The sequence below is a fragment of the Sebastes umbrosus genome, chromosome 2 (genome assembly GCF_015220745.1).
Source record: "Sebastes umbrosus isolate fSebUmb1 chromosome 2, fSebUmb1.pri, whole genome shotgun sequence".
NCBI lineage: Eukaryota > Metazoa > Chordata > Actinopteri > Perciformes > Sebastidae > Sebastes > Sebastes umbrosus.
In genome coordinates this window covers 38,098,918-38,122,005 of record NC_051270.1, presented here as the reverse complement: position 1 = coordinate 38,122,005, position 23,088 = coordinate 38,098,918, and the positions used below count along the sequence as shown (strand labels likewise).

At 41.9% G+C, this 23,088-nt stretch overlaps 1 protein-coding gene across 2 annotated transcripts in view; it reads left to right on the top strand.

Moving 5' to 3' along the window:
* adamts17 (ADAM metallopeptidase with thrombospondin type 1 motif, 17) overlaps positions 1-22,845 on the top strand; it is a 99,494-nt gene extending 76,649 nt beyond the window's left edge. The window contains exons 15-23 of one of the 2 annotated variants that reach the window (XM_037746207.1): positions 4,814-4,934; positions 7,438-7,518; positions 10,748-10,905; positions 11,980-12,139; positions 13,655-13,790; positions 15,419-15,623; positions 17,242-17,394; positions 17,906-18,083; positions 21,902-22,845. In XM_037746207.1, the coding sequence (XP_037602135.1) occupies positions 4,814-4,934; positions 7,438-7,518; positions 10,748-10,905; positions 11,980-12,139; positions 13,655-13,790; positions 15,419-15,623; positions 17,242-17,394; positions 17,906-18,083; positions 21,902-22,053 (1,344 nt within the window). In that variant the 3' untranslated portion in view covers positions 22,054-22,845. Of the gene's footprint in view, positions 1-4,813; positions 4,935-7,437; positions 7,519-10,747; positions 10,906-11,979; positions 12,140-12,678; positions 13,611-13,654; positions 13,791-15,418; positions 15,624-17,241; positions 17,395-17,905; positions 18,084-21,901 lie in introns of those variants that run through there. The other variant, XM_037746218.1, reaches the window with a different exon arrangement.
* Positions 22,846-23,088: the final 243 nt, after the last annotated feature.

The following is a 23,088-nucleotide window of genomic DNA, read 5'->3' as shown; positions in this document are numbered from 1 at the left end:
CTGGAAAAACCGCACAAATCCTCAGGGACAAAAGGTGCCTGCACAATAAAGTGACGGATTATTGGCTTCCCGACATACCTACCGGTCTCAGATGAGGCGAGAAAGGCAAAGAGGGAGAGGCATGGTTTCCGGATGCTTTACAGCCTACGGGCTAGCCTCTTAAGGTCAGTCACATGACTTTGTTGATATTATGGTCTCTCTCTCAGATAGGAAGAAGGATGGCGTCATTCAAGGTGAAGACCGTGGTGACGGTCAGAGTGAGGTGACCTCTTCCTTGACCAAATCGTCAGATTCTGTAATTGTATATATGTAAATGTAAATAGACATTGATACTCAAGACAGATTCAACAATTCTCATAGAAGCATACCCAGAACATGGCCACCTAATAGCTTTTGTTGTTGACATCAATCCAGATGTTTGGGGCAGTTCCCTCCATTTCCTTGCCATGCTCCACCCACACAGCCCTTTTAGAAACATTTGCTAAATTTGACCAAACAGACATAAAACACAACCACATAGTTTTTATTTGCAGAACTGACATAATTTACAATAAAGAACTCTGTTCTAGTGCAAATAATTTAGCAAAGACAATATAATTAAAGAAAATCTTACATAGAATATAATCTTAAAGAGCACCCTAAACGTGCATCATAACACCCCCACACACACACTATAAAAAAATGCCATCACCATTAAGATGCTGTACCTTGAAGTTTGTGTTCTTAAAGTACACAGTGCTCAGTATTGCAGTTACTCCTCAGCCAGATCATTGTCATCAGAGTAAGTGGCCTCGTCCACATCCACCTCTTCCACCACCACTTCTTGTACAAACTCCTTTCGAGCAACAGACTTTCACATCCACATCCTCATCCAGCAACTTTGCCTCTAGAGCAACTGCCATCATCTCGCCATCAGATACTTCTACAACACAATGCAAACACAAACACGAATCAATAACAACAGTAACTGATGGAATATCTTTCTGAGAATGCTATGTCCAAAACCAACAGACACACTGCTGATATACTTCCCACCCCAATCATAAAACTGCCTTTCTTATTAACGATTATGATGGTGCTAATTTCTTCCACCCAAAAATAACGATTTGAAACATATAATAATTATCATCTTCAATTATGTTCACACCTTTCAAGAAAGTGTGTTCACGATATCTACTGCCACTCACTTCTGACTTGCTTTTGCACCTCACGGTACATATTGTATATGCTGTACACTTCCAATATGGCTTCCTCGCAACAGCGACTACATATTTGTAATGTTAACTCAAACTTAGAGTTTTTGATTTAACTGAATATTGCTAACTCTTACCATCTTGAGAAAACTCTAGCTGAGCCTGAGTATCTTGAAGTTGATTTTTCAATCGGGCTCTCCTTCTTGGCCAGCTCCTTAATCAGTCTTTTGTTCTGTTGACCTGCTGTAACGTTACCATTCTCACCAAAACCTTCGCTCCTAGTGACCCGGCATCAACAATACGCCGGTATACTTGATCACGGGTTACCGACGCATCCAGATATGAATACTGCAACACACACAACAAATTAAACACCTATTATACAACCTACATAGGCTCACTACAGTCAACATGACACATATTACCATTAACACACATAAAATAAAGCACTCAAAACTTGCACTTACAAGCTGAGGAGCGTTTGTTACGGCCACTACGTCTTTGTGGTCAATAGTGGCCAACTGACTTTGTGACTGAAAAGCCATGTTCTGTCAACACAAAGTTTACAAAGTTACACTTAAAAAGCTCATTCACTTCACAAATCAATATACAGTATGTACCTTGCAAGCATATATATTTAGTTACTTTATAAGCTAACACAACGGCAGCGGGGATAACTCTAAAGCACCCCGCCGACAAAATACAGAAATCACAGGAAAAACGACACAAATCCTCAGGGACACGAGGCGCCTTCACAATAAAGTGATGGATTATTGGCTTCCCTGACAGCAAATAAAAGCTGTAAATTTAGATTGTCCTGAGTAACAAACTAATATCTTTAAATTCTGACATGAAACTCCGCTAATTAATGTGCTTCGATACACGCTCTGATACGGACTGACTGAATGAAAGGGAATAAAGCAGTGTAAGCGGCCATGGTTCCGTGTTCTTTTTCCGAGCGTCACAGTGCGAGAAAGCTTGTGTGATCTGTCTACGGCAACTCTAGAGGGCTAAAATACAACGGCATAAGGCAAATCGTACCTGGAGCGCTTTGTGTACACAATACAAAGATTTTGTGAGCCACAACGCGGACTTGAATCGAACCGTACTCAGACCACCTCCCGAGGTCACATATGGGAAAAAATGCTGAATCATCGCTGTGAGTTCGTTTGGAGGACTGAAAGGGACCAAGTGTGAAAACACCTTAGACAACTACAATGTCACAAAACCTTCTTGAAATGAGAAAACAAAATGTTTTTGCCTCTTTGGTTCAAATGCAACCCATCCCTGCTGAACAAATATAGACCTTTGTTGGTCCACAGAAACAAGACATTGGACATCTGTGCTATCTTCCTCTCCATCAGTACGTTGCACTGCTTCACCAGTGCTTTGGTAATATGGTGATCCACAGGTCGTGGCAACACCGAACAAACAGCTACAGTAAGTGTATGTCCTCACGCCCGCACTGAATTTGATCAAAGAATCCATCTGCTGCACAAACAAACTGGGACTTATTCCACTGGCAAGGTCATTGGTCCCGATGTGGATGACAACCCATCGCTCCTCCACTTAACTTATTAAAATGATGCATGTGCTGGGACAAACTGCGAGACACAGTTGTTCCAGGATGCACAAACGCATTGATGTCGGAGATCATGTCTGTAAGCCCACGGCACATTGAGTCCATCAACAAACACATCTCCAACCCTGCAACCAAAACCACCAACATATAAAGAAAGCGCCTATCACCAACTTTGCACAATAACACCCACATGTACTTTCAAACAAAGGCAATGATACTAACCTGTATTCATTGCGAAGACTTCCCTTCCAAACTTACACACAACTGATGAGCAATCTCGATCTAAACGTACAACACACTCACTCATCTGCAACCTCTTATCTGGGGTCGGGTTGCGGGGGCAACAGCTCCAGCAGGGGACCCCAAACTTCCCTTTCCCGGGCCACATTAACCAGCTCTGACTGGGGGATCCCGAGGCGTTCCCAGGCCAGTGCGGAGATATAATCTCTCCACCTAGTCCTGGGTCTACTGTGTGGCCTCCTCCCAGCTGGTCGTGCCTGGAACACCTCCCTAGGGAGGCGTCCAGGGGGGGGGGCATCCTTACTAGATGCCCGAACCACCTCAGCTGGCTCCTCTCAACGTAAAGGAGTAGCAGCTCTACTCCGAGTCCCTCACAGATGACTGAGCTTCTCACCCTATCTCTAAGCCACCCTCCTGAGAAAACCCATTTTGGCCGCTTGTACCCGCAATCTAGTTCTTTCAGTCATGACCCAGCCCGTATGACCATAGGTGAGAGTAGGAACGAAGATTGACCGGTAGATCGAGAGCTTTGCCTTCCGGCTCAGCTCTTTTTTTGTCACAACGGTGCGGTAAAGCCAATGCAATACCGCCCCCGCTGCTCCGATTTTCCGGCCAATCTCACATTCCATTGTCACCTCACTCGCGAACAAGACCCCGAGGTACTTGAAGTCCTTCACTTGGTGTAAGGACTCATTCCCTACCCGTAGTAGGCAATCCATCGGTTTTCTGCTGAGGACCATGGCCTCATATTTAGAGGTGCTGATCCTCATCCCAGCCGCTTCAAACTCGGCTGCGAACCGAACCAGTGAGTGCTGGAGGTCACAGACCGATGATGCCAACAGAACCACATCATCTGCAAAAAGCAGCGATGAGATCCTCAGCACACCGAACTGCAAACCCTCCTCCCCCCGACTACGCCTCAATATCTTGTCCGTGAATATCACGAACAGGATTGGTGACAGTCCTGGTGGAGCCCAACCCCCACTGTAAACGAATCTCCAATACCCACGCATCGCTCCAGGGGCTCCAGCCCCCAGACAGCAATCTGGCTGGAAGCCAGCAGGCTGGGGCTGAAACCAAAAAGCCCAGGACGGCATAAAAACTCTCTGCTGCGTCCATAATGTGGTCAGTTCGTACTACCAACTTTTAATGTTTAAGTAGTGGACCCAAACACAGAGAGACAGGCAGGCAGGTAAATTTAACAAAAAGCGGCCTTTAATCTGTTAAACTGGTCACTGGTGGTAAAGTAATGTAACAGGAAATAAAAAAAACTAATAATGTAGGCCGAGGAACAAAGTACAAAGGAAAAAACATTAAAAAAAACAACTCAACTAAGTACTAACCGGAACACAGGGAACTCAGGCAGGATTGTAAAATGATCACGGCAGACACGACAGACAATGCAGGCACAACGACGATCTGTCACAGGAACAGGGGAACACACAGGGTTAAATACACAAGTAGTCCAGGATGATTACACACAGGTGGAACAAATCAGGGCGGGGCAGACAATCACAAAAAGGCAAGAAAACAAACAAAGGCAGGTAGTAAAACTAGACATGACACAGGAGGATAGAATTTCAAAATAAAACAGGAAACACTAGAATGAATGAAATATAAATGAAAACCCAAATCCAAGAAATCCAAGAAGTTGGTACATGTACTTCAGTTTTAACACCATCTTCTGATACATATGACATCAGGATAAGCCAAGCTTTTTTCCTGCATGCAATATTTGTTTTTCTTTTTTAAATAAATTAAGCTTTAATGTTGTTCTTCACTTTTTTGTTGTGGTCAGAAAATTGGCTGTGACGGCATCATCGGCTCTACAGCCAAAGAGGACCGCTGTGGTGTTTGTAATGGAGATGGGCGCTCCTGTAAGATAGTGAGAGGAGACTTCAACCACACCAAAGGAATGGGTGAGTGTGTGTGTGTGTGTGTGTGTGTGTGTGTGCGCGTGTGTGTGTGTGTGTGTGTGTGTGTGTGTGCATGTTTTATTATCCAACTAGTATGCTCTATTCTGTTCCATAAAACATCAGATATTGAATCATTTCCATTCACTGCTGATATGATGCCGTTTGTTTGATTTATTCTATTCATTGAAGCAATGATCATTCATTGTCAGTAAGAAGCCTGAACTGATTCCTATGATATGCTGTGTAAGTGTCCTGGTCCGGCCTGTCCAGTTTACATCCTGACGCTTTTAATATTTCATGTTTTGTGCATGAAATGAAATGGTCAAATTTAAAGATGATTGCATTAAATGGTCTCTGCCTAAAAATATCATATTGGAATCAAACACAGACATTCTGCTGTTATCCTTCATCTTTACCAGCCAGAGGGTTTTGAAGTGAAAGAAGTTTATACTAAAGCAAATGTCATTACATTTGCAGTCTGTTGCGTTGGTTCTAAAAGTTTGTTCAGTAATCAGTCTGGTGTATTCTATTTGAAGGTGCCAGCACAATGAGAAGCAATTTAATTTCACTTCAATGTATTCATCCACATGGGGTATCGAGGAAGGTTGTTTTTGTTTTTATGCCTCTGCGCCGGCAACAGCTGTGGCCAGAGGATTATGCTTCGGGTTGTCCGTCCGTCCGTACCATTATATTGTACATGATAACTCAAGAACGCCTGGAGAGAATTTCTTCAAATTTGGCACAAACCTTCACTTGTACTCAAGGATATACTGATTAGACTTGGGTGGTCAAAGGTCAAGGTCATTGTGACCTCACATCCGTACCATTCTTGTGAATGCGATATCTCAGGAACGCCTTTGGCGAATTTGCTTTGGGAAAAGTCCAATCCCTGCAGCCATAGCTGTCTTGAACAAAAGGCCTCGCTGAGTAGACCTGAGTGTGTACTGATGTCTGTCATGTTGTTACTGTTGTGCTGTTGTATGTATTACTGTCTTACGTGCGCAGTGCTGTGGAGATGAATTTCCCCCTGGGGACAATAAAGTCTAAACGTCCACGTGCAGTCAAGGATGAACTGATTCGATTTTTAGGTCAAAGCACAAGGGTCACTGTGACCTCACAACATATGTTTTTGGCCATAACTTAGGAATTTGTATGCAAAATATGACAATTTCACACAAATGTCTAATATGATAAAATGATGGCATTTTGGACAGACATGGATACAAACTGCAACTTGACTGGTTGGCGGAGATATACCCTCGGTAATTCTAGTTCATACTACCATTTGGAGTTCGAAACTTTAATCCAAATGTTTAATTGCCAACACACTCTCATCTCAACTCCTCACATACTACCGCTTTGTCACACCCCTTGGCATCACTTTATTTTCGTCATTAAGACCAATATAGTTACCCTTGGCGTCACTGTAGGATTAGGCATCAAAATCACTATAGTTAGGTTTACGAAAGAACTACATGGTTTGGCTTAAAACTACTACGTTTGTACAGTGAAAATGACTATGAATGTTGTGAACATGGGACACAAACAGCGGTCTCCTGGATGAAAGCCTTGTGTGTGTTGGACCCATTCACATCCCATCCGGCCCGCCCAGTGTGTGTCTTTTTGCTCTTTAAAACACACTCCTGTTACACTTTCTCTGAGCGTTTGCTGTTGGGTTTACATTGTAGTTAATGGAACACCCTTTGTGTTGCATACCGGCGCTAAGGGGTGCCTTGTGCGGCGGTATCGAGCGCTTATTGCCATGACAAAGCTTTGGCACATGACACCCTGGGAATGAGAATGGGCTGGCCACACATGTAGTAGAGCTGGTCTGTCAAACTCAATTTCACTAAGAGCATCACATCGAGGGCCAAACAGAAAAAGTTTATTGACATGCTTTTATTTAATCAGCAAAATATGTTTTTGATTATATTGTTGCATGTCTCGTATAGCCCTCTCTCATACAATTTAGTCAACATAAAGCCCTAAAAAAAGTTGCATAGCATTTAGTCAAGCAAAACTAATGTATTCTGAATACAATTTTAAAAGAAAAATACCATACAGCCAACTCACAAAGACCTGTTTCATGGGCCTGAATATGACTAATCAATGGTTGTGTGGGACATTTAATAAAAAAATAAAAGTAAAAGCTCTGTACTTTACATGTTCCTTACAGCCTAGTCTTCTGGCATGTAATCAGCTGCACATAAAACCCTAAAAATGAAAAAATAATCTTTGGAGTCAAGCAAAACTCACATGAAGCCTTCAGCATCAACTTTCATTTTTGGTGCCATTCTGTTAGCTAGCTTGCCGACAGTGGAGGCAGGCCCATGTGTTTGGTGTACGGCACACTGTCGGTAGCTACCAGCAAATTGAAATTAATCTGAATTTTGCCTTCAGGTCAGGTTTTTGATCCAGTACCTGCAGAGCTTCTATGGATGTGTGTGCCCTGTACTCTGTTTGCCTCTGATTTGGTTTCCACCTCATCTTCCTGTCTATCTATCAGGCTACATCGAAGCTGTGGTTATCCCTGCAGGAGCCAGGAGGATCAAAGTCGTGGAGGACAAACCCTCACATAGCTTTCTGGGTAATGATGCATGCGCTTTAAGGTCCTTGAGGATCACTTGATCACTGCTAACTTCCAGACACACTATCATGTTTCTTTGTGAACATTTGTCATGCACATGTATTGATATGATCTTATGTTTTTATCTGTATCTTAATCTGGTTGGATGGAAAACATGGTGGCCTTTCTAGAAACACTTTGTAATTTATCCTAAAATATCCATTAAAAATCAGGTTTAGTCAGGTTTATTTTATATTTAACCCTAAAACCTATAGTGTAAACAGCTTCTGGTGAATTTAAGAAGGGTTTGAGCTTAACATTTGCTGGTTGGTCCACCATATATCTGGGCTGAACTGAAATAAACTAAACGTATCCTTGTTTTCAGACTTAAAGTGGTAGTAGTCAGTATATTTTTGATATCATTGGGCAAAAATTCCATAATAACCTTTCAGCATATTGTAATTCAAGTGTTCTGAGAGAAAACTAGACTTCTGCTCCTCCTCATGGCTCTGTTTTCAGGCTTTAGAACATCTAGCCCGTGACGGGAGACTTTGACCAATCACAGGTCATTTCATTGAGAGAGCGTTTCTATTGGATGTGCTCCGGTCATGTGACCGGAACTTGGCGTTCCTTCAACAGATTTCACAATGTGCGTCCCAAATTTTCTCATTTTACAGCTAAACCGTGCACTACAATATTATTCTGAAAACGTCTGAGGAGAGAAATAGACATTAACGTAACATAATATTGATTCATATTTGATCAGCACTGCCTAGTTTGGCCAGAGTTTGCGAGTGATTGACAGCCGGCTCTCAAAGACAGCAGATGGACAGCAGACCTCAGATCAGCTCTGACTGCTTGTTTTCCTTCAGTCTGTGAAATCTTTCAGATACCGTTAGGAGCACCGGAGGTCACAGAGGCACATGTTTTTTTTCAGGTTACCTGTTTCATGTACTACTGTCACGATATAGCGGCCGTTTTATAAAGATTTTAAACTTTTTTTATAAATTTTTGCTCCAATCTCGCCTACTTCAGCTTTAACAGTCTCATTGATAACATTTTCATGTAGATGAATAATAAAAAAAAAATACATTTACAAAGCTTATAGAAAGGTGCTGGATAAAAGTATCCAAATATATATATATATATATATATATATATTATGATTGTGAATTCATCATTTAAAAAATGTTGACGGCTCCAAAATGAATGTATTGTTTATCTCTGTGGAAGATATCTGACGTTTGGTTTCCACTTCTAAAAAGGCTATTGAGCCAATAGTATGATGATGTTGGCATCGCACGGTATCTCTGTGTCGTCAGCGATAAAGTTGCCAGTTACTGTGGGAAAAAAAAATGATGGCTGTGTTTGACGATAAGCGTCCGGCTTCACTCCGGGTACCAATCCCGAGAGCTCGGCGATAAAACAAGGCTGCCTCTGCCATGCCTGGCCGTACTGACACTGATGTCAATCAGACTGCAGAATACATGAATATTTACCATGACAACTGACGTGAGCACAGATTAGCTGTCTTAGCTTAGTTTGAACAACAATAACCCATAAACAACAATATGGGTTATTGTTGATCACTCTGTCTGAAAGGGCAGAGCAGAAGCCTCTGGATGCTGCATTAAGCCAAAGTTATACTTTACGAGTACGCGAGGGTTTGCTAGGATTTAACTCTGATTCTTACTGGTGATCTCTAAGGACAAATATGGTTTAGACCAACTTTAGTCGTACAGAATGAAGTGCACTACTTTGGACATGTGGTGATGTAGTCAGTTGACTGGGCTTCAGAGAACCCACAATCCACTTTAAGGTATCTTTTAAAAGACTGGCCAGAGCTGTCCTTTCTGAGGGAGGGAACAGCTGAAGAAGCAAAATGCCCTGACCACTCCAGAATTACCTTTTTCTTTTGATTTAACCTGTCACTTTAGCATTTCATCAATTTAAAGGTCCCATGTTGTAAAAAGGGAGATTTTCATGGCTTTTATATTATAAAGCAGGTTTAAGTGCTGTATAAATACTGTTAAACTATCAAAACGCTCAATTTATGGAGAAACACACACAGCCCGTATTAAGAAATTGTGCATTTGAAACAAGTTGTCAGGATTTCTGTCAATTTGTGATGTCACAAATATACAATATATAGATTATTACACAGTTTTAAACGTAAACATTCTAAAAGGGTCCCAGTTTATATCCTGTTGCAGTGTATGTGAATGACATCAGCTGACAGGAAGTTAACATGGACCCAAGCTGTTGCCAGGCAACGCAATTCCGTTGAAATGCACTAAAACGGAGCGTTTCAGACAGAGGGTGAATACAGGTATATTCAGGCAGACAGTATGAGGAAAATAATGTTGTTTTTTTTAACATTACAGCATGTAAACATGTTCTAGTAGAAACACAAAATACAAATATGAACCTGAAAATGAGCACGCTATGGGACCTTTAACACATATAACCCATCCATCCATCCATCTAAACAACAGTTTATCCATTAGCCCAGCACCTCTGTGCAGCATCTCTGCCTTTAGCACAGGCTGCCAGACATGGTTGATGAGCACAGGATTTGGTCTCTGTACGGGCATTGTGGTACCATGCCTGGCAAACTCTGAACAGTCTGATGTTAGTCAGGAAATAGTTACAGCACATAACTCCCCCTTAAACTGTCATTTTTACATTTGTGTACCGATTAAATACATAAGATGCAACATGTTCATTGGTGAGGTTTAGAGGTGTTTTTAGGTGTCTTTATGCTAAGCTAGGCTAACCCCATCCTGACTCCAACTCTGTAAATAATAAACGGATATGAGAGTAAATAAACGTGTTTCCCAAAATGTTGAACTATTAATTTAATCAAACCCGGAGCATAGAGGTGGCTGTGCGAGCATTGCTCTATAGTTAGAACATAATTATTATAATATTTATTATAGGATTGCTGTCATCATTTAGTAGACAATGAATACAATTAGGTAAATAAGTAAAGACATTTGATAAATTAACACCATATAGTTGCCACTGTCTGCCCTGTTGAATCTCCAGTGTAAACACTACAACTTTTCATGAACTGAAATTCCAAAAAATAATCATAAAATGTACTGTAAACACATTAGTGTCTGTTGGACAACCAGGTGACATCCATTTAGTAAGAATGGGTCACACATGGGCAGAACAAGTGTTCATTATCCCTCGTACAACACGACGTTTGAAAATGTTCCTTCTAAACCTTGTGTCTTCCTCACAGCTCTGAGAGACTCCAGTAAGAAGTCCATCAACAGTGACTGGAAGATCGAGCTTCCGGGAGAGTTTGACCTGGCCGGAACCACAGTGCGCTATGTCAGAAGGGGACTGTGGGAGAAGATGTCCGCCAGAGGACCCACTAAGACACCCCTACACCTGATGGTAAACATCACTTTCTCTGTTCTGAGTTTTATCACAATACACGTTGGATACAATGGCAGTACTGAGCAGAAAGTGAAACGCATCTATACTGTTTTTGTCATCAAGGAAAAGGAAAGGGCTGTCTGACGGCTGTTGAAAATATTCCTAATATAGGCTAAAATCTGTTTTTCTGATGTCCCCGTCCACAGCACTGTATTGCTTTGTTCCGTTGTCGGTATTCCTGGCTGTTTTCTCCAAGCTGGGGACACGCCGACTGTCATCTACTGTATGTAATACACTTACTATGGATTAGTACCTCATACAACCCCACTTCAAAAAACCCAAGCTATGCCTTTGAGATTATTGAAGAACAAAGATTTGTAATAAACAAATTAGGACAGTGTAAAAATAAACAGTGCTCTCTGACGGACAAACTAGTGGAAACACTGTTTCTAAATGACAGCAAACAAATATCTGGCATTTCCTTATTGTGATTTCTTGTTACGTACCCGACGTGTGTATGATATGCTGATGATGATATACTGTATCTGTGATGGGATAAAATTGGCAGATATAATTAGACAAGCTGATGTGTTTGTTGCTCTTTAGTTTTTATGGAGAATTTCAGTGTCAACACTGTTTCAGAGGCTGAACTGATTAGATTTTGATGGTCAAAGGTCAAGGTCACTGTGACCTCGCGTGCGTCCCATTCTCGTGAACGTGATATCTCAGGAACGCCTGGAGGGAATTTCTTCAAATTTGGCTCAAACGTCATTGTAGTGGATGGCCCTGCTACCAAGCAGGACCACATCTTATCCCCTGCTGTGAAGCTGTGGTGGAAACACATGTCATCGCAGCTTGGCTTGGCACGGCGAGGACCAAACTGGGCTCATGGAAAAATGCTACTGTTGATTTACTGTTTAACTGGAAGCAACTACTGTGAACTTGGCTACGTTTGCTTACTATTATTCCACTGTTTACCCTTTGAAAATTAGTCCTGCAAATGAAGATAAAAGGCAGATAAACTGAGTGAAGGTTGGTAAGCTTTAGGCACAGCTTCACTTTTCCTTAAACCACTCTTCGTCATGTCCCCAGGTGCTGCTCTTTCATGACCAGAGCTACGGGATCCACTATGAGTACACAGTTTCTCTGAACACAACTCAGGACAGGAGCAGTAAGGAGCAGAGGGAACCACAGTATCTCTACATCTGGACACACAGCAGCTGGCAGGACTGTACTGTCCAATGTGGAGGAGGTAACACACACAAACACACACACACAAACGTTAGGTTTAGGTTATGGCAGCCTGTGCGTTAGGTTACAGCAATGAAAATCTTTTTTTAAATGCTGGTTATGATCTCTTATCCCTGAGGGAAATTTGTTTGACAACAATCATGCAAACAACACCAAGACATTCATAAATGTAAGATCACTAAAGCCTTGTTACTACAAAAGTAAATACGTTCTTACTTGGTCAATACCTGTGTATTAGATGTTGGCCCATATTGTGTTACATCTTAATTTCAAAAGCTCTGTACAACACAACGGGTAGCAGTACAGTAATTCTAATGGTACTTTCTTCAGTCTTAACTTTATGCCCCCTCTCACACAATGTTAGCCTCTGGAAATGTTCTGATGCCTGGGGTTGAGTAGGTTGTACTGTAGCATAAGCACAGGAGCAGTCAGGTTTGCATGCCTTTGGGTCCAAGTTTACTTCCTACCAACTGTTGACAACCAACATTGCAACAGCCATTTATAAAGGGAATGCTTCTGTTTGTCTAACCATGTTTATAGATAGAGTTTGTTATCGGTCTGATGAAGCAAACAGAGCCACATCATCTGCAAAGAGCAGAGACGCAATTCTGAGGGCACCAAATCGGACACTCTCCTCGCCCCGGCTGCGCCTTGAGATCCTGTCCATGAAATTCACAAACAGGATCGGGGACAAGGGACAAACCTGGCGGAGGCCATCACCCACTGGAAACGTGTTTGACTTTGTGCCGAGTATACGGACGCAGCTTTCACTTTGGTTATACAAGGACCAAATGGCTTGTAACAATGGCCTTAGTACCCCATATTTCCACAGTGACCCCCGCAGGACTCTCAGTGGGGACACGGTTGGAAGCCTTTTCCAAGTCCACAAAACACATGTAGACTGGATGGGCAACTCCCATGACCGGTCCAACAGCCCTGCAAGGGTAAAGAGCTGGTCCACTGTTTTACGGCCAGGACGGAATCTGCATTGTTCCTCCTGGATCCAAGGTTCGACAGTCGGTCGGAGCCTCCTTTCCAGCACCCTAAAATCAACTTTCCCGGGAGCAGTGTGATACCCCGATAATTGGAACACACCCTCCATTTTAAAAAAAGTTGAACCACCGTCTGCCATTCCACAGACACTGTCCCCGACCTCTATGCGACACCGAAGAGGCGTGTCAGCCGAGACAGTCCAACAATGTCCAGAGACTCCAAGAAGGTTGGGTACTCCGAGCTGCTGTTTGGTGCAAAAGCACAAACAACAGTCAAAGACTTCCTCCCGGCGAGTCGCAGTTGCATAGAGTCCAGCAGTCCCTCTCCAGGAGTTTGGTTCCAGAACCAGAGCTATGCGTGGAGGTGAGCCCAACTATATCTAGTTGATACTGTTCCACCTCCCGCACCAGCTCCGGTTCCTTTCCCACCAGAGAGATGATGTTCCACGTCCCACTCTGCCTTGGGAGGTCCTACCAGGAGCTAATTTGTGTGTTTGTGTGTGTGTGTGGGTGTGTGTGTGCAGGTGAGAGGAGGACAGTGGTTTCCTGTATGAGGATAGCCAATAAAACCATGGAGGTAATAAACAACAGCTACTGTCAACCTGAGAACAGACCACAGCCCCAAGTAAAACCCTGCAACTCTCACCACTGCCAGTACCGGTGAGACAAACACACACACACACACACACACACACACACACACAGTGTTTTTGTAGCTGCTTGTTGCTTATTGATTTGTCAATTGAAAATAATTAAATTAGGAATATTTTTGGAAGATTAACACATTTACTTTTTTACCAATACACTTCGACAGTGGTTGAGGGTGAGCATGTCACTGTCAAACAGCCACTTTGCTAGATATGGATAAATGATACACTAATTTAACCATGTTAGGTTATATCTGGATCACAGGTTAAATTTGGGCACACATTGACAAAGCTCTGAAAAATGTCAAATGTCAATGTCAGAGCATTGTCATTGTTTTGACTTCCATCCATCACCTTTTAGCTTCCCTACAGTTGCTCCCCTTCCGATCAGTTTTGAATTTTTATCAATTTTATTATAATTTATAAAGGACTCCTTCTTGCCAGTTTTGTAAGCCCATATGAGCCTGTATGAATCCATCACATCATGGTAGTAGGAATATTTTGGCTGTGAAGTTCTGAAGACTTGATTGAGATCCAGATCAGTGTCCTAGTTTACACTCCCCTTATTTACAGGCTTATGCCATAATCATTATGTGTCATTTAGTCGTGCCATGTGTAATTATTTTCAGAATAAGTGGCATGGCTTTTTTGATAACAACTGTTGTGCAAGTCAGTTTCAAAGAGTTAATCAGATTATGTTTTTCTTATTTTAGCTCTACATACATGTAAATCATTTCACTTTTTTTTAAAAATGTGCTCTATAAAAGTTATTTTAAAAGTGCGCCCAAACCAAAACCTCGTCCACACTGGGAGGGTCAAGAGCGCGTGGCAGCTGCGTTACCTGTTGTTTTTTATTTCGGCGTCTGTGTTACCAGGTTAGAGCAGCCACACTGCCCTCGTGAGACTGCGTGTCAGCTGCATCTCTTCTAGAGAATAGAGGTCTCGCCTATTTTAGATGCGTGCTGCGCGGTTCACAGCAACAACAGACAGTGAAGGTGATTTATTGACTGAATATTGACATCATATCAGCAACATTACCACAGTTTCAATGTCTCTATCTGTAGAAAATGTTATGGAAATGAAAAACAGTAAAGACTTGTATTAAAATCAACACTTCCTGCTTTCCGAATTCCTTCATTTGTTAACACAAGGCTTTTATTCTGAAATATGTGCCGGACAGTGTTGTAGAACATGCAGTGACTTGCAGGGCTCCATGAATGAATATAGTACGGGGTTTTAATTGTAGATTATTACTATTATTTACAAATTACCACACATTTCTTAACCATTCTCTGTCTAAAATAAATATAAATGACATTTATCATGAAATGGCCATTATGAAAGGCAAACCCTATATAGAAAGAAAGGGCTGACAGCAGCAGAAACGCAGCAGACATGCAGCTGAAACGCAGCTGGTGTGAACACCCGACGCGTGAATCACGTGAATCACGTAACCCGGCACGCGACGCAGCCGCAACGCACTCCTGACGTTCCCAGTGTGGACGAAGCGAAAGCCGGTAAAATGTATAAAGACATCTCGTTCTCTCTGTTTCAGACCTCCATCCAGAGTATAACATTCAGACCCAAAGCAAATGGACTGTAGGTTGTGAACTGTCTGTAAACACTTCCTGTTTTTCACAGGTGGGTGGCAGGAGAGTGGGGATCCTGCTCCAGCACATGTGGTAAAGGTTTTCAACAGAGAGAGGTGGTTTGTATTTACCATCTAGAGAATGGCTCACTCATCTACACCAGGGACCTGTATTGCCAAGGAGGAAAACCTCCTGTTCTTCAGGGCTGTGAGGGCCGCCTCTGCCTCACTGTTTGGGAGGCTTCAGAGTGGTCCGAGGTATGTCACACACACACACACACACACACACACACAGTGCTGATGTCATTGGAAAAAAAACATTGCAGGTCCTGTGTTTTGATTCCTACAGACGATCTTTGAAGTGAAGAGTGTATCCATGAATGCTCTTAAATTCTTGCACACATTTCTTAAGGCAGCACTTAAGAGAGAGTTCACACGCCCACCATTAAAAGCTTCTTTCCATTTTTTCCATTATATTTTTCCAATGGGAATAGATCAGTGACAGAGATTTAACTTAAACTTAACTTTAACTTTTATTTTACTTTTCACGCTCAGTTTATATCCACAGCACTTCGAAAAAGAGCATCGGTGGTCATGATAACAGAATATATCAGAAGATGCAATTCAGTGAGCAACAACAATAACAACTTGAAAGTTGTAGTGTTTGGTTCCTCCTACAGGTTCCAGAGATTCTTAAGATGCTCTTAGTCCTTTATGAGTTGTTGGTAGTAGCTACTCTACGATCATTTCTACGAGTGTACGCTGCTTTTTGGGAAACACCCGTTCAGTTTGAGAATGTTTGTATGATGGATTTTTACGGTCATCTGAGCCTTAAGATGCGTTGGGGAAATGGGACCCGGATCACTTTTGACCATGTCAGTCATGTTTACTAGAAGTGGTAGATGTGTATTTACTCAGGAAATATGTTATGGCCATATCTGTTTATGATTGTTAAAGTAAAAACAAGGTTGCATATTTTTGTTTTCATGTTATGAGATTTTCATTTTACATCACTGACCAGCATTTGAGCATTAGCCACGCTTCTTCTTCTACAAATGTTATCCAACGTCTCTCAACTTTGGTGTTTAAAATATTCGAAACAGCTGGAAAAATTGTTCCTTTTTTGACATGCAATAACCGTTTTTCCCTGTAATTTTCTTTCCAAATTCCTCTGGGTGACATATTCCTTTGCTGTTATGAACGCAGCAAGTGTTGTTTATTCATCTCAGCTTTTTAAAGTAGAAAATCAATCCGATACCAGTGTTTAATTAATAAGCTTCTATGCCTCACTGTGTGGAAGTGACTGGGATCATTCTTTTATGTCAAAGGCAACATCAGGCTGGACTTAAACATTTCTTTTCTAACTTTGTAAAACAAAATATAAAATTACATAGATATGAATTATTATTAAAATAATACACCAACAACTTGGTCAAAAACCTTTAAAAATTAACATGAATTACAATTCAAGTGAAAACCTTTTAAATGCAGCAACAAATTGGTCAAAACTTGTGCAGGAATTAAAATTCTAGTCCATAATGTGTATACTATATAAATATAGAACTGACTTGAATAGATTGGCCCCATTGTCCCCGGTACCCGATCCAGCTATTTGGGTCAGTATTGGCCTGATATCCAATCTGTTATCATTGCATCTCTACAACATAGCCCATGTTTATTGCAATAAAGTCCAAACTAGTAAAAGTAATTTTCAAAATATGTCAACCAGTGCCAAGGTATGGCTCTTTTATGTGAGATCTAATGAACAGAGAGATAAGCTACATCAAACAGTCTGGTTAGCCTTTTCTTCCTGTTCCTTTACACTATTTTCTTTTCCATTCTTTACTACAAATTGCTGTTTCATCTCTTCCTCCAGTGTTCATCAGACTGTGGTAAAGGTGTTCGCAAACGGACGGTGTCGTGTACAAACCCTCGGGGCCTATGTGATCCTCTGTCCCAGCCCACTCAAGAGGAGCCCTGTGAGGACCATTCCAAATGTTATGAATGGAAGACTGGAGACTGGTCCAAGGTACGCCTATCTTCAAACCCCATGGTTCATATATTATGGTTAAGACCAGTGGAGGCTGCTCTAGAGGCTATTTTTAAGAGGCAAGATGGAGACCAAAATATAAAAAAGAGTAATTGGTTCAAAATCAATCATTACCAAATCTCAGTATCGTTTATATATTTTTATCTCTTCTTTGGAAAAAATAATTTATTTAAATTTTAATTAAAATGCTTCAACAGCGACACCTGAAGGGCAGGTAAAAAAGTGGTGGTGGTAGTTGGGATAAGGGAGGACAGGCTGGTGCCATTTTACATTTTTTTCATGCTTATAAGTAAAATGACGCTCCAAGGGAGGTCATCCTCCCTAAATCCCGCACTCCCTTGCTCAATTGTTTAAGCTACACAAAACCAGAAATGTAAAAATGACTTACATGATTTACAGGTATTAGCGAATTCGAAATGAAAACCACCTGGCACACTAAGAGTCACAGTATGAGAAGTGAGAACTGACACATTTTAATTGGCTGTTTCAGTGTTCGTCATCCTGCGGGAAGGGCCTGCAGTCGCGAGTGGTCCAGTGTATGCACAAAGTGACTGGTCGTCATGGTAACGACTGCCTGGTGACGCTGAGACCACCGACCTACCGATCCTGTCACCATGATACCTGCAATGAGAAAACCAATGTGAACACCATCACCTCCCCCCGGCTAGGTGAGACATGACTCGGTTCTACAGTGAGGTGGGAAGGTTACAGCTACAGTCGGTCACTTTGAGCAAATAGGATTAAAAAAAAGTTTTTTTTATAAAACAACAGTACATGAGACAGGTAATGTATAAAAAACAAATGTTCCTCTGTGTCCTCATGTGCTCCTAATGGCATTTGCAAGATTTCATAGACTGGAGGAAAACAACCAATCAGAGGCAAGGAGTCTCTACAGCAGCTGTCATTCACTGCTCTCGAAGCTCATGGACTCCAATCAAATGTCAAACTAGGCAGCGCTGATCAAATATGAACCGAAATAGGGACTTCCGGTTATGGAGGCAAAGAGAACAGATGTGTGGTACCAACCTCCACTCACTAGCTCCCCAGAATTAGCCTTCTGACAATTCTTAACTGAAATAATTAGATTTCACCCTTATTACCGTGACTGAAAGCCGGATTATGTTGTCAAAAAGGAATGGAGGTACAACAAAGGAAGAGAAAAGCAGACAATAGCCCCTGTCCGATGTTAACGTTAGCCAAGATGGCGACGGACTAACTGACAGGCCTCCACCATGGTTCTTATCTGAAATGTTGAATGGAATATGGAGGATTGAGTCGGTGATTGAGGGGCGTTTGACTCAACTTTCTGAAACGATGGAGAAAATTGTCAGAGACAACGAAGCCATCGGTCACCGAGTTGAGTGCATCAAGGTGAAACAACGTGAGTCTGATGACTCCTTAACCCCCATGCAGCACCAGTTTGACAACTACAAAAAAGCTACAGAGAGCGAACAGAGAGAACTGAAGGAACGACCGGACGACCAAGAAAATAGGGCCCACAGACAAAATCTGAGACTGGTTGGCTTTCCAGAGGGAGTCGATGGGAAGAATGCAGTGACATTCATACAGGAATGACTACCCAAGATGCTTGATTTAGAAGGGGAAACTTTTGCAGCGGAACGTGCCCAGCAGACGGCACCAGACCATGTGCCATTGTGATCCGGCTTCTCCGTGGGAAAATTTGCTCTGGCCAGTGGGCGGTGCTTGGTATTTCCTCAACTGATCTCAACATAGCGGCTGGGTCGCAAACTTTCTCATTTTACAGCTAAACAGTAAACAAGATGATTCTGAAAACATCTGAGGAGAGAAACAGGCATTAACGTAACAGAATATTGGTTCATATTTGATCAGCGCTGCCTAGTTTGACAGTGTACTCCGAGTTCAATTGTGCTTGGTGATTGACAGCTGCCCAGAGACCCGGCTGTAATTGTTTTTTTTCACAGATTATCTGTCTCATGCACTACTGACAGACTGTAGCTTTAAGGGAATACTTCACCCCCAAGATGGCCATCGGTATTTCCATTACTCACTTTGTTACATTGAATACTTGAAGAAAACCTTTTCTCGCATGCATCCACGGTGAACAGAGAATCCAAAAATGCAGTAAATCTTTGATGAATTGAAGTAAATGGAGGCCAAGTTTAACAACAGCAAAACTATATCAAAACATCCGTTTACAAACTCCCGCACAATTTGTGCAGCATAAATCAAGTCCCATTTATCCATTCGTATGCTCAGTACCTCCCAAACACATGCATTTACACTAAAATCGTACTATTTAAAGATCTCCTGCCACTACCGTCTCGTCTCCACTCACGGCTCACTCGGACCCACAGCATGTCTGTAGTTTTGCCGTTAAACCTGGAACCCATTTACTTCAATTCCCCAAGGATTTACTCTGTTTTCTGATTCTCCGTTCACCGTGGAGGCACGCAAAAAAAAAAAACGTTTTCTTCAACAATTCAAGGTAACACGGCGTGAGTGATTGATATACAAATGGTCATTTTTGTGGGTATTTCTTTAAAGTTGCCTTGTTCATTCGCAAGAGTACAGATCATAACTGAAGACCTCTGACCAAACACACTAAGCTAAGAAATGATCATTTTGCTACAGCTATCATGAGGTTTATAAGGTGAGCTTTGAATGTTACAGAATGAACAGTAACAAAAATAAAGAAGAGTAAAAACATATATTATAAATAGAAATATGTGCTGTGACTTATAAAAACAGTAAGATATTGCACATTTTCTTACGTGTATTGGCTCTACATACAAGTAATAAATAAATAAGGGAATGAATATGTACAAAGGGGGCGGCTGTGGCTCAGAGGTAGAGCAGGTTGTCCACCAATCGGAACGTCGGCAGTTCGAGCCTCGGCTTCTCTGGTCACATGTCAAAGTGTCCTTGAGCAAGATACTGAACCCCAAACTGCTCCGGAAGGCCGATCCATCGGTGTGTGAATGAGTATTTAGATTAGATCCTGATGGGCAGGTTGGCTCCTTGCATGGCTGCTCTACCTCTGACCCACAGCCGCCCCATCAAACATCTGTACGGAGTTCTCCACATACACATACAAAAGGTGCAGTGGAAACGTGAAAAACATCTGTGCAATGTAGCTGCAACTGAAAATATTGTAGTGCTGACGGTCAGTGTAGTGAGTCGGTGTCAGTGTTTGACAGTGTTCTTTAATGTCACATGCACGTCGCTACACTGCCATCTGTCTCTCGGCTGACTAACAGCAACTGCCTAAATCAGCCCTGCAGCATCTATCTACAGCAGACTGAGTCTAGGATGAACCATGTTTCAGGGGCATCCTAGAAACAGGTTAGTGATATAAGGTTGCTTTTGTCAGTAAACAAACAGTTAATGTTAACTGTAAATGAAAATATAATGACACAAACAAACCCACGTTAATTATCTACTTGAGTATTATTTTATCTTTGTAAGGTGTCCTTGGGTTTTAAATGTACTATTATTATTATTACCTCTGCCAAAGATAAGAGCCTGAAGGAGGTTATGTTTTCACCGGCGTTGGTTTGTTGGTGTGTTGGTTTGTCTGTCTGTCTGTTAGCAGGATTACTCCAAAAGTTCGCAATGAATTTGAATGAAATTTTTCTGGAGGGGTGGAATGTAGCACAATGAACAATCCATTCGATTTCGGTGGCGATCCGGATCACGATCCGGATTCAGGAATTTTTTTAAGAATTCCGATCAGCCTGAGCATTAAAGGTCCCATATTGTAAAAAGTGAGATTTTCACGTATTTTATATCGTAAAGCAGGTTTAAGTGCTGCATAAATACTGTGAAAGTATCAAAACACTCAATCCATAGAAAAATACCCAAAGCCCGTATTCAGAGACTGAGCTTTTAAAACAAGCTGTCAGGATTTCTGTCCATTTGTGATGTCACAAATCTACAATATTTAGACCATTTCACAGTTTTAAACCTAAACATTCTAAATGTGTACCAGTTTAGTCTTCCTGCTACAGTGTATGTGAATTACATCAGCTGACAGGAAGTAAACATGGACCCAAGCTGTTGCCTAGCAACGCAATTCCGTTGAAATGCACTAAAACGGAGCGTTTCAGGCAGAGAGTAAATACAGGTTTATTCAGGCAGACTATATGAGAAACATAAAGGTGAACATTACCTCATGTAAACATGTTCTACTAGAAACATAAAATACAAGTATGAACCGAAAAATGAGCACGATATGGGACCTTTAAAACCACAGGGTATAACACATGCGCAGTGTACTGATGACGCGTAGTTATTATTATTAAAGTGGGGAAGTGTTTGCAATGGTACAGACGGATATACCGGCTAAAACAATTAACAAACATGGTTAGAGCTTTGTAAAGTGCACACGTGTTGTCATCCACTCTGTCACACAGTGGCAAACCGCTAGTAGTGGTCTAGTATTTAGTTGTTTAGAGGAAATTGTGATGCAGCACATTGACTTTTGCCCCCTCCCCTCCACCCCCAGCTGCTCTGACCTACAAATGCATGGGGGACCAGTGGACGGTGTACTGCCGTGTGATCCGAGAGAAGAACCTTTGTAACGACATGAGGTGGTACCAGCGCTGCTGTGAAACCTGCAGGGACTTTTATGCCAAGAAAATACTGCACAAGAGCTAATGACCAAATGACCACCTACTTTTTCTTCACATAACACCCCCTTTTGGTAAATGTGTTAATATTGTTGAAATGTAGAGAAAAAAAGAAAGAAGGAAAACAATTTATATTATTGATGGAACTTTTTGTATTTAAAAAAAGAGTACAGGTAAATGTACATTTTAAATGGGCTCATACGCTTTCTAGATTCGATGAAGACTATACACCAACGAAAAAGAGTCTTTAATAGGCCAATCCAGATGGCATAATTGCACAGAATGATTAAAAATAAGTGCTTGATTTTGAAGTAGACTGTGACAGGTCTATCAGATGAGATTATGAGTTAGCCAGAGCCTCTCTTAATTGTGCTCTCCTCTGTAACATTTACTCTGTTGTACTGTATTATAGCGAATTGGTGCAATTTCAAATAACTAATTATACTCAAGTATTAATGAAGTATACTGTACTGTGTAAGTATTGATCCGGAGACATGGTATAAAATGCTGTTGGATTACAGTGAATCGACCTAGCTAATAGTAGGAGACTCACTGATCCACAGGTCTGTTTGGAGGGCTATGGATAGCTCATGTAGTAAAACATGGTGCAAGCATAAACACACAGCCTATAGGGATGATGTTTTTCAAACGTTTCTAGAATAAAGCAATGTTATTGCTATCAATGGCATTGCCCTGTAATAATTATCTTTAAATGTAGGGATGCACCGATACCACTGTTTTCAGACCGAGTACGAGTACTTACATTTGGGTACTCGCCGATACCGAGTACCAATACGAGTACTTCTCTGTGCCAAAAGACCCTCGTTAACATCCAGCTGGAGGGTGTGAGCGACAGATGACAGGCTGGGGAGTCCCGCATACGAGGCAGTGCACCGCGACCCGCTCTAGGTCGGCTTGGAAAGGCTCGGGTCGGAGGTGCTGCCCGGGGCCGTGGCCAAAGTGTCACTCGTCGTGCACGCTGCTGTAAAGTGGTATCGGTGCCGTTATATCGGAGCCGTTTTGAGAGTACGAGTACATGACCACAGTATCGGACCCGATACCC